Below are 13,244 nucleotides of genomic sequence, written 5' to 3' on the forward strand. Positions count from 1 at the left end.
AAGCTTGATTAATTTACATCACAAAAAACACTCCTGACAAAAATCATACCTCAGTTTTAATCGGCACTATATTCTTTCCGTTTCCATCAATCCGCGCTGCTGTCAGTTCGCACGTTCCGATCAGCTGTTGATAGCGCGACTCGCTGACAACATGTCTGACTACGAAACTTCTGATGATGAAACCAATTTTAGCACAATGTCAGACGGAACAGACTATATATTTATTTTTATATTAGACCTCGTTTCACGTGATTTCCACAGGAGTCTAAACATCGATTGTTTACTGTACAGTTTAGACATGGGATCTCCAGTCCTCGTGAGCTACTGTCTTGCTGGTTTTAGTTTTTCTCTGATGCAACACACCTGACTCAAATCAACGGGTAATTAGCAGGCTTGTACAGAATGTCTCATTTGAGAAAGGTGTCCTGTCATAGGAAAACATCGAGCTGCAGGAATGTAGCTCACGATGACCGGAGTTGGAGATACCTGGTTTAGACCTACCTGTATGTATGTGACTTCAAGCACACTTATAAACACGATGATACCGACACACGTTCCGCATAGTTACAGAAAATAACAAATATAGCAAAGCATCATATTTTGTTGTGTTATATAGATTCAATTAAATTAATTAGTTATGACATTTGCCGATTTTCTCACCACATAGACAGTCGATTATTTTCGATGCTATCACTGCCCCGGTTAGAATATTCTCAGTGTAACGTTAGCCTAAAAACCGACATTAGCTTCAAAATAAACCTGTCGTATGTGACATAAAGTTAGTAAATAGAGCTTACCCGTGGTACTGGTACAGCAGAACTCTTTAAAATCCGTTTTTTGATTTTTCCTCCTTGGTTGGGGATGTAATCGTCTTCGCTGAAGTGAGCACTGCACACACGAAAATCCTTGATACTGGATATTTTAGCTCCCGCAGAGTAGCCGATGGCAACCAGCCAAAGCTGTCTCATAACTATATCAGAAACAGGAAAACGATGGAATCTGAACGGCGATCCCTGCACATTCTTGTGGTCACAACCTGGGAATTTACAAGTTCGCACCTGTTGGAAGTTTCCGGTATTGTAAAAATACCTACTTCCCCCCAGCTCGTTTATTCGCCCTTTAAATAAAACAGCTCGAGTCCGCGTCAAAGTTTAAAGCCAATTTAATAGTAAAATCAAAGAGTGCTGAGCTCAGGATTCCAGAACAGCCAATATCAAATCTGACATTCTGGGCAGTCCAGGAATGTCTCACAAAGCTAAAATATGCATTTATATTCTTGATTCTGCAGGCCTCTCCTCCTGATATCGTTCAACCATTCTCCTCCAATCAGGGCCTGTTATCGCCAACCCGTTCCTGCACAGAGAAGAAAATACAGCCCCATCCCATTCTTCTTCTTAGAGTGACCAAAAGTCTAGTCTAAAGTGACCTTCAAATTGCTACTACTTTTGCAGGGCTTCTTTTCTCCTACGTGCCTGTAAACAAAGGTTTCTCAGAAATGACATAAATGTAGAGAGTTCGCAACTACACGCACACATTTTACTAAACAGATTCTGTTACATAGTGTACACTTTGTCTTTTCATTAAGCACAGAACATTCTGTATTCTCATAAGCACAGAACAACCAAAACACAAATTTAAAAGCATTAACAAAAAGTATTTTCTACACACCATTGTTAATTTTCTACTATTTACGTCGTTGTCATTCGAGTGTGCAGTGGGAACAGCTGATCTGAACGTGCGAACTGACAGCAGCGCGGATTGATGGAAACGGAAAGAAAATAGTGCCGATTAAAACTGAGGTATGATTTTTGTCGGGAGTGTTTTTTGTGATGTAAATTAATCAAGCTTTGAAACGCATACATTTTTTTCACGTAAAAACGCACAGTTTTGAGGCCCCGGAAACTAACCGTGACTACTTTCTTGAAAAACTTCCAGCGGCCAGAACTCTGACCAGGGAGGTGAACGCAGTGTGGGTCAGTGTGTATACACTATAGTGCTGATAAGGATTGAATACAACTTCATGTCTTAAATGCTCAAACTATCCCTTTAAAAGGCTCCGTGCCTGTTCCACATCCAACTTCTTAAGGTGACTGTCTGCACTGTAAACCCCACTGTTGTCATTAATAAAGAGATTAAGTTAATATAACTTGACATTACTTAAAATACCAAGTTTTGGCATCAAAACTTAAACAGGTGTGGTTAACTTACTCATTTGGCAGCAAAAAACTTTTTAATTGATATTTTAAGTTATCTGAACTCAACATTTTAATTAATTTGAAAGATTCACAATGTCTATTTAAAATGATTGGTCGCACTTGAAATTCTGCTTTGACAACCGCGCTGATTGGTCGATATAAGTTATATGACACAAGGCGGTATTTTTTCTCATCATGCTGAATTTTGCTGAAGAACCAGCAGGACAGACGCACTAGCAGATAGGGCTGTTCGATTCCGAAAATTTTGGAATCGATTCCGATTCCTGGTTCTGGAATCGATTGGATTCGATTCCAGAATCGATTCCTCACTGTTGTTTCGATTCTTTTTCGATTCTTGTTTTTTAGATTGGAGGAAACTAATTTCGCAATAAATGCAGGATGTAATTAGGTCGTATAAAGTTACCTTCTCATAATATGAAGCTTCATTTGTAGCTCTGACTGATTTCAAATTGTAATTCATTGCCCAGGAAGTTAGTCATAACCCACAGCTCAGCAGTGGACATGCATTTATTGCATGAATAAAACAAGACGTGACGTATATAAAATGACAAAATTAGCAAACTATACACTGAAACAAAATAAACAGAATTTTAACAACAACACTGATATAAGAGCTATAATTTCGTAATTAATGCAGGATGATATAAGAGCTCGTGGATATAAGAGCTCGAGGCGTAGCTGTCAATCAGATGCGCTCTCGGCCACTGATACGTGCTCTCTGCATTTTCTTTCAGAGTTATCAATGGCTGATAGAAAGATTAAAAATAGCATTTATTTAAGATGTAAATAAGATCAAGACACGTAATGATCTATTCTGTCGTGCAGCGCTCAAAATTGTGGACATCATGAGCCAGTTCTCCCATAAAATAACATCTGAATCGTTTTTTGAACTGGTTCATTTAAATGATCTATCCGAACGAATCTTTTCGTGGAAATGTATCTGACTATAATAACTATTAGCGAGCAAGAGGCAAATTAATGAGTGCTTCTCAAGCTGAAGGCTGCATCCTTAAACTCAGACGAGTTTAGTAATGAGTCGTTTTTATTACGTTTATTTTCGTCAATCGACGTTTGATGACTTGCACCCGAAATATAGCCTTCATGGAATGCAGCCTTCCGTTTAAGAGGTAAGTTTTGTTGAACTGAAAACGGCTCTGAATGAGGAGTCGATTCCACTTGAGAGGATCGATTCCAAACGTTGGAATCGACTCTCGATTCCCAATGCCTCGGAATCGAGGAATCGATTCTTTTTGGAATCGATTCCCAGCCCTACTAGCAGAAACCATCTGACACAAGAAAGACAAAAGTTAAATCAGTAAGTAGAGATTTAAACGCTCATATACATTTTTTTTAATTGATTTACACGTTATTCCAATGCTATTTTTTGTTTTGCTCCAGTAGCAGCACAAGTAAGCTGGCGGTAAAGCAGGCGGGAAGAAAGCCGTCGTGAAAGATTCATTAGAGTGAAGTTACACAGGTAGGTTAATGGTAAAATATAAGTGTAAATTTTGCTTGGTTCCGTTTTATTTTTGGAGTATTTTGTACTTATAAATATGCCGGAGTTTCTAAATTTCTATAAGAACATTTGAATTTCCCGCTTAACTTTTTTCCCTCCCCCAGCGGCACTTGCAGGCAGGCGGTCGTGAAGCAGGCAGGGACAGGGATGGAGTCGGTCGTGACGAAGGCCCATGGATTACGCTGGTAAGTTAATGTTTAACACGCCTGTACGTTGTGACTTGCTTAATTTATTAATGTTTCTTTGATGTTGTGTTTTTAAAAGCGAGAATGAGAACTTGCGCTGTTGTGTATGCGCTTATGAGGGAACAAAACTCGGACATGTACCGTTAAAGTTCGCTTTTACCTCAAGGTGCGCGCATAAACGGTCAAATGCACGCAAAAATATTTCAAAATGAGGCGCTCGCTTGGTGATTATTCACGTAAACCCTTGTCAGTTATGTCTTAAATGGTCACAAACAGTTGAGAATGAAAATACGTTTGTAACAGTATATTGCATCCGTGTGGCTATTAATGCAGGTTTACTAAAGGTTTCATGAGGAGAACAATGCAAAGCTAAAAATTAACGAAATTGTGACACATTTACAGAGATAGGCCTATGTTTTTAATTAATAATTCTGTTCATGTAATGTGTTCTTGGTGCATAATATTAATTATTCGTTTTTAATAGATTTTATAAAATGTATTCAATCCTATCTGCATTTTGTTTTTAATCAAGTTACCATTAGCAGAGCTGTGACTGTTTTACATGTCCCTGTGAGCGATTTGTTGACTTTTTATTGTCGGGAAAGACGTGCAAAAATGTTGTAACAACGTTAACGTAGTTGGATCAGGTGTGTTTAATTAGGATTTCATCTAAACTCTGCAGGGCTCTGTCCCTCCAAGAATTGACACCCCTGATTTAAATGCTGTTATGAATTTCATTAAAAAAAAAAAGTAGTAATAGCCAGTGGTTAGATTTAATATAATTGTTTTTTTTGTTTTCACACAGAAGTTGTCAGAGCCGACCGAACTCTTGTGCTCCAAGGACCACCTCTTGTGTTTGGAGATGTTTGGGGATTTCTTCGACATGTTTGGTAAGTATTCCATGTAGAAAATAATGTCAAAAAGACAAGCACACATTAGATCACTCACACTCATTATATAAATTTGAATCTAAAGTGTTATTTCACTCAAAAATTAGAATTTTGTCAGTAGTTACCCTCGTGTCATTCCATATTCGTAAGACTTCCGTTCCTCTTTGGAACACAAATGAAGATTTTTAAAATAATTTTCAAGAGTTTTCCATTTCTCCATAGACGGACAAGAAAAGGTAAGAAAGACATGTGGTTCCAGTGATTTAACCTCAATTTTATTAAACAACGCACATGCTTAGGTTTGCATGAAACAAACTATAAAAACTATTAAAAATACAGATCCCCAATGCATGTTCACGAGAGCATCACAGTGCATGTGTTTTGTGTTCACGCAAGATCTGAAATCTGAACAGGCCTTGAATAATTTTATTTTGTAAGTGGTAAATTACATGTTTTTGCACTAAACACTCGCGCTGCTTCATAAAATTGAGTTTAAACCACTGAAGTCTCATGGATTTTTTTTCTAGACCTTGAAAATGTTACATTGGATCTCTGGAGAAACAGAAATCTCTTGGGTTTCCTTAAAAAAAATCTTAATTTTTGTTTGGAAGAAGAACAAAGGTGTTAGGGGTGTGGAATGACATGAGAGTGAGCAATGACAGAATTTGCATTTTTGGGTGAACTGTTCCTTAAGATTAAGTTGCACTGTTTGAAATCTACATGAGCTTGCATGCATGTGAATTAACTTTAATTTGATAATGTTTTTTCATCTTTAATAGATGTCTGATGATCACAGCTCAAATCTTGCTGTTGTCAGTGGGGATTGTAATAGTTGAAGATGGGACTACTCTTCAGCCTCTCAACTCTTGGAAAAGTGGTGGACAATCTAAGTGACCTTCCTGAATCAATGTGCCTTCTGTTTGGACAAATTTATGTTACAGGTTTTGTGCTTTTCTTGTCAGCTGAGAAAAAAAAAATGAAAATGACCTTTACATTGGAAATTAAAAACATGTTTATGTTAACAGTCAGTAAGACTTTCACCAACAGAGAAGAAACACCTTTTTTTTTTTTTTTTTTTGTATAACACACACTCCAAGGAACTGGTATATCTCAAATTTGTCTTGTAAAAATGTGAAAAAATAAATAAATAATAGGTTTACATTTAAAACAGTTAACTGTTAAAAAAAATGCTTATGTTGTTGTTCATGTCTTTTAAAAATGTAAGCTTACTATTAAAAATGAGCTGTTTTGTTTAAAAATGTGATATTAAATGTGAGTTTACAGTCAAAAATAGGAGTTTACTGTTAAAAAATGTGAATGTACTTTAAAAAATGTAAGCTCATGATGCTGTTGTTCATGTCTTTCTGGAAATGTGAGCTTACTGTTAAAATTAAAAATTAGCTATTTTGTTGTACATATGTCTTTTAAAAATATGACAGTGTGGGCTTACAGACAAAAATATGAGTTTACTGTTAAAAAAGGAGCTCATGATTTTGTTCATGAATTTTATAAATGTGAGCTTACTGTTATAAGTAATGTAAATGCAGTATAAGCCTAATAAAGTGGTTGATGTGGAAAAAAAACCTTGTTTTAATGATTTATAAATTATTTAATACAAGTAGAATATATATATTTATATATAAGCTGAAAATTTAGGAAGTTTAGTCTGTTAGCCCTTTTAAGTTATCTGTACTTAAACATTTAAGTTAATTCAATGAAGAGACCACATTCGTTCAACTCAATAAATCGAGTTGTCATTTTCCCATTACTCAAACGAACTGAGGGAATCACTTTCCTCAAATCATTTGAGTAGTCTGAACTTATTAGGGTTTACAGTGTGCAGCCGACATATAAGCTACACACCCATAGTCAAACAAGGCTCTCATAACAGCCTGATAAATATTTAGCATTGATGTTAGTTTCCAACTAAACATCTTTTCCAACTAAACATCTCAAAAGTTTGCTAACTTTCTTGGTTTTTCCTTTTATTTTCTCTATATGCTGTTTCCAGGTTAACTTTTCATCTAGAAGTGTTCCAAGAAATCTAACAACTTTGACTTGCTCAAGAGTTTGGCCATATAGCTTAAGCGTTATTTCCTTATGTCTTCTAGAAAAGCAAATAACATGCGTTTTAGTTATCGATAGTTTAAAAGCCCATTTATTTGCCCATTGCTCTACCTTTAACCCTCCTGTTACCCTAAAATCCGCTAACACCTTTTTTCCACTGGGGTCAATTTGACCCCAGCAATTTAAAACCTCCAGAATATGATTTTTTTTTTTTTTTTTTTGCTAAAAGATTAGTGTCAGGTAATTGATGTCTTTGTTGACTACTTAACAACACTCTGAAATACAGCCCCCCACTTTTACTGTCAAACACCTGTGACAAAATCTCACTGACAGAAAACCTTTGCTTAGAGGCCATTTTCAATTGAGAGAGCTTAAAGTGAGAGCCCACAGAGCACAAAGAGAAATAGATTAGAAAGCTTCTGTGCAAGCTTTTATAGCTTTGCACCTACCCCGTAAACCATGTGAATTATGTTTTCTCCTCCCACAAAAAAACATGGGAAATATCAAAGTTCTCGTTTGAATTAGGATTCCCCTAGTCTCAGCCTCAGACGTCACGCCCACGGAACGTTGGCTAAACGTCTGATGCATATGGTACACTTAACTGGAAACACTTCAGGAATGTCGAAGTCGTCATCTGATTCGTTGAATTTGACCGGATTTCCAGGAGACGCAAGTGTCGCGTTTATATTCGTTCCGCCGGGAAACAAAGCGCAGACTGATTAATTCAGCGTTTTGCTAAAAGGTGCTTATGCAGACGCCATTGTTGTTATACACATTTGCCACGTTCGCGAACAAATTACTGACTTACTGCTTTTTCTCCCTCTTCTTCGTTATCTTTCAATGCTGGTTATTTCAATGACTGACTTGTTGCACGCTAGTCTGTTGTTGTGGGAGCATCTCCACGCCCCGAAACGTGACACTGAACGAAACGAACTGTGATTGGTTGTTTGACATGTCGATCAAACGGTCTTATGGGCGGGCCTTGGCCAACTAAAGCTTCCATGAATTCCAGACCTTCAGCCGTCAGTCTGAAGGTCTGGCTACGCGAGACTAGGATTCCCCCTACCCCCATGTCATGTGAACTGTCAGTGGTTCTCGCAATACTACAGGTATGGTTGTGTTTTTTTTTTTATTATTATTATTATTATTATTATACTTAACATATAAAATTATAGTGCATATTATAAAAGCATAGCATGTTATAGTGACCTCAATATCACCCAAAACAAATGTGTGTAAATTTTTTATATTTCTTATGTTTTATACAGCAAAAAGATCCTGGGGTCAAAGAACACCGATGTGACAAAATGTGTACAGGGCATTGAAAAAATAATATCATGTTAATTTTATGTTTACCAAGTTTTCCCCATTAAATCAGGAAAAGTCATAAAAAAAAAAAAAAGTCAAAAAATAAAAATAAATAAATAAATAAATTATATATGTACATACGTTAAACATTGAATGGGGTCAAATTGATCCCAAGGATAACAGGAGGGTTAAAATTGCTTTTTGCATTTTCTTCTCTATAAACCTCAAATTCTGCCCCCTAATCCACAGGGCCCCATCGTCAGCATACAGAGATTTACCTATGCTTGCATTAATTTCATCAAATATATCATTTTCTCATGACATTACAAAAGAACTGGGTTGCATACACTGCCCTGAGGGATCCCGTTTTCCATGTGATATATTCCTGAATATTCAGTACCTACTCTAACTTTTATGGTCCTATCAAAAAGAAACTTCAAAACCCAGTTGTACAGCCTGCCTCCCACACTTAATTTATTTAACTTAATAAGCAACCCTTCTCTCCATAACATGTCATAAGCCTTTTCTATATCGAAAAACACTGCTAACACTATTTGCTTATTTACCTGTGCTTTCCTGATTTCTAATTCCAAGATTAATACCGCATCCTATATTTCTCCCTTTTCGAAAACCACTTTGATAAGGTGATATCAAGTTTCTTTTTTTCTAAATAATATGTTATTCTTTCAGTTACCATTCTTTCCATTGTTTTCCCTAGTTGCGAAGTTAGCGCTATAGGTCTATAGTTTGTTGGATCTGAAGCATCTTTCCTATCCAGGTTTAAGTATAGGTACTATAATAGACTGTTTCCATTCTACTGGGATTTTCCCAAAGTCCCACATTTTATTAAATAGCTTGAGGACAACATAGAACAACACTGAGAACAACACTGTCTTTCGTGTGAGCCAACATACCATAACACACGTCATCATTCCCTGCTGACTGCTCTACATTCAAAATTGCCCTTTTTAATTCAAACAAACTAAAAGGTACTTCTAAACTCATATTTGTTGCTGCTTTTCTAAAATTTACTCCAGGATTCAAAGCAAGCGTTCTATCTCTAGCTTTCTTAGCTAATTCAGACAAGTTTTCTGAGCTGTATGTTTTTACTAAAGTCTTAGCTAGAAGTTGTGCTTTTTCTATATTACTAACAGCTGTTTTCTTTCCACTTATCAATACTGGAATTACATAGCTCCTCCTAATTCCACTAATGTTCCTAACCATATCCCAGATATCCGATAACAGAGTTTCTCTTCCTATACTATTGCAATACTTCAATTCAATTCAAGTTTATTTGTATAGCGCTTTTCACAATACAAATCGTTGCAAAGCAGCTGTACAAAAGTTTTGGCTACTACAATATATTTAGTAGCTTATTAGTGGTGAATACTGTATGTTAAGTCGATGTACATATGATATAAATGTTAAAATCAGTAACTGTGTAATCAAACAGATGATGAACACTAATTGAAATGATTATGTTCTGTAATCAAACTTGTAGGAAAATTATGTAGTGCTGTATGTTGTTTCAAGGCTGGCAATACTGCCTCCAATAGTTCCGTTTAGCTGGTTTAATCGGCTTTTCCGAACTACTGCCTGAGATTTTTTGAACTGGATTAAAGTTTCCAATGAATGATGTTTCTTTAGATGCCTAAATGCTACAAATTTCATTCCACCACGGCCCAATTTTTATCCCTCCCTTACTTGAACTTTTTGGAATTAATTATTTTGCTGATAGTATAATAATTTCCACTGGCTTTCTATTATATTCATCTTCATCTAATACACCTTCATTATTTAATTGTTCATATTCAATTTTACCTTTTTCTAGAAACAATTCCCAATTTGCTTTATTTAACTTCCATCTTGATATTGTTTTAACCTCTTCTAGAGGAAATACAATTCCTATTCTTATATTAATTGGAAAGTGATCGCTCGCAACTAGTGCTTCTTTGAGCACCTCCTATAGAAATTACTGCAATGCTATTTGATACTATAGTTACAGTTTTTCTTGATTGCTTTGATGCATTCGTCAACTCAAACTCCACATTTTCAAAACACTTAACACACAGGCCTAAACAGTGGCAATCGTGTTCAAAATGACACATTTTGTTTGCAAAGGGCTCTAACCGTGCCAAAACATTTAAAATATGCAACAAAAGCAAACTTTACAACACAACTTGCAAACAAGTCTATGAGCTCTTTCAGTCAATCATTACACAATGGACAACAAAATGCAAAATACAGAACTCAAATCAGTGCACCTTTGCTTGTCATTGTAGCCTATTGCCAGTGCCATTTGTTGTCTTTCTATATAAGCTGTGTCAAATTTGCCTTTTTGCAAAGAATTGGATCCAGAATAAGAAATTATTTGATTCATTTTTTCAAACCGTGTCTGAAAACTGAAATGCTGTAAAAATGATCCTCCTCTTCATTGGACCCCTCTACCTCTTACTCACACTCTCAACTGCGTTAGACCTCCTCCATCCATGCTGGCAAAGAACAACACAAATGTGGCACCTTTTTTTTTATAAGGCCTGCAGACTAATTGCTAATTGAAGATTTGTGTGAAGGAGTATCAAACAGGTGCTACATTGATTTCATACTGATCTAGGTAGTTTCTAATAGTTAGGAATAGATGGTTTCTGTTTGGTTACCATAGCTGAAACAATGGAGTTTGGACTGCTTGAATGACATCCGTGTTAACTGTTTTGCAACAGGGTGGGGGAAATGTGTCAATCCAGTGAGAAACGCATTTGCAAGACGTGTCTTCTGCTCTGCTGAGATAGTGATGATGAAGATTGAGTGGATACTAGTTTCTTTAACCAGGTCAAAGCAATCAAGAAAAACTGTAAATCTATTGCACTTTCCGTATTCTGACTACTATTATAGGCTACCTTGTATCTGTTCCTACATTTAAGCATACTAATCCATTTTCCTCTAAATACTCCTCTGTTGCTACACCATTTGCATCAATCTTCTTACTACCCCATATTACATTATGCACAAAAAAATCCCCACACCATACTATTTTACCTTGTATATCCCCAACTATATTATTTAGCACAGAATAAATTATTTCACATGGGTTATAATAATTTATTAATATTATCTTTTTTATTATATTCCTGCCGAAACTTTAATTACTATTGCTTCATTTTCTTTATCTATACTTATTAACTTATATCTTACTTCATACTGTACAAAAGTTGTTACTCCACCTCCATTTCCAGTTTTCCAATCATTTCTAATTGATGTACTGTTCCAGATGTATATCATGTTGTTGTTGTTGTTGTTGTTGTTTGTTATTATGTCTCTTCGTTTTATTTAAATGTTTTCCTATTCATATATGAATGATTATTTATGTATGTATGTACCAAGAGCTCCTCAAAAATAAATTATTATATATAAATAAAAAACAATAATTTTAAAAAATCATTGTATTTGCAAACCTGGCTAGAGTAAAATAAATACAAATCTTTCTGATTCTGATTTTCTTTGTCGTAAAGGTTTTGATACTTATTAATTAATTTTCCTTTTTGATTGCATTTGTTTCTGCCTTGTTGATTTTTACGTCAATTCGTATCTCATTCAAATTCAAAGAGTTTATTTATCTGACATTTAGCCTCATCTAGTTCTGCTCCAACATGCAATCATGACGTGCATCGTATGATGTAGCATAGCTCCGCCTTTACGGGTTTCAATTAGGTCCTGTAGGGTACTATAAAGCTCTTCTCGCAAACCCTTAGTTTTCACAAATTTTTTTGTAGCGTAGAAGCTTGAAGATTTGTAATCATGTCTGGAAGAGGCAAAGGCGGCAAGGGACTCGGAAAAGGAGGCGCTAAGCGTCACCGTAAAGTTTTGCGTGATAACATCCAGGGAATCACCAAACCCGCTATCCGTCGTCTCGCTCGCCGTGGCGGTGTCAAGCGTATTTCTGGTCTGATCTACGAGGAGACCCGCGGTGTGCTTAAAGTGTTTCTGGAGAACGTGATCCGCGATGCCGTTACCTACACTGAGCACGCCAAGAGAAAGACCGTTACCGCCATGGATGTCGTGTATGCTCTGAAACGACAGGGACGCACTCTGTACGGCTTTGGAGGTTAAACGTTTCTATACTAGCATATAAACCCAAAGGCTCTTTTAAGAGCCACCCACTTTTACAAGAAAGAGTTCACTTCATTGTGTTTGATTTGTTTAATAACTATCTTGCATATGAACACAATCGTAATTATTTTTTTAAATTGTATCCCGAAATAAATACTTTCAACACGCTTTGATATATACCCCGCTTCACAGACAAAACTTAAGCCTAGTCCGAAGCTTAAATGCATGCCTGAGCTGTTTTAACTGGAGGAAACGTTTATTAAAAATATTTAAATGTCCAAATTGAACTATGACATAATCTTGGCTTAGTCAAAGCCCTGTCTGTGAAACCAGGCGGTAAAGTCTTTGTTGCCCAAACTTTTATTGGTGTCAACTGATTTCTGAAATTTTGCCATGACAATCTGTTTTCTATTTAAAATGCAATGTTGACCCCGGACTACAAAACCAGTCCTTAGTAGCACGGATATATTTGTAGCAATAGCCACAAGCACATTGTATGGGTCAAATGATCGATTTTTCTTTAATGCTAAAAATCATTAGGATATTAAGTAAAGATTATGTTCCGTGAAGATATTTAGTAAATTTTCCCACCATCAATATATCAAAACTTAATTTGCATTAATTTGATTAGAAATATGCATTCCTAAGAACTTCATTTGGACAACTTTAAAAGGTGATTTTGTCCTATCCTAACAAACCATAACTCAATTAATGTATTCAGCTATTTATTCAGCTTTCAGATGACGTATAAATCTCAATTAAAAAAAAAAAAAAGATCCTTATGACTGGTTTTGCTTTTGTTCTTTTATGATTGCGTTTATCACTGACATTTGAGCGGGAAACTAAGAAAAAGATCCCTGTGGGGGAGGCGACGGGAAGCGTTCAAATTTAGAAGCCTGTGATTGGCGGATGTGTCTGTTTAGCCACCCATTTCCAACCAATGAAATACGCTTCA

General features: G+C 36.1%; 2 protein-coding genes across 2 annotated transcripts in view; both read left to right on the forward strand.

Moving 5' to 3' along the window:
- The window catches only part of LOC141301592 (uncharacterized), a 42,443-nt gene that overhangs the window by 24,658 nt on the left and 4,541 nt on the right, over positions 1 to 13,244 (forward strand). The window lies entirely within an intron of this gene.
- On the forward strand, positions 11,974 to 12,977 carry LOC141301072 (histone H4). Its single transcript, XM_073831328.1, has one exon. The coding sequence runs from the start codon at positions 11,978 to 11,980 to the stop codon at positions 12,287 to 12,289; it is 312 nt and encodes a 103-aa protein (XP_073687429.1). The 5' UTR covers positions 11,974 to 11,977; the 3' UTR covers positions 12,290 to 12,977.

This window comes from Garra rufa, chromosome 25 (genome assembly GCF_049309525.1).
Source record: "Garra rufa chromosome 25, GarRuf1.0, whole genome shotgun sequence".
Lineage (NCBI taxonomy): Eukaryota > Metazoa > Chordata > Actinopteri > Cypriniformes > Cyprinidae > Garra > Garra rufa.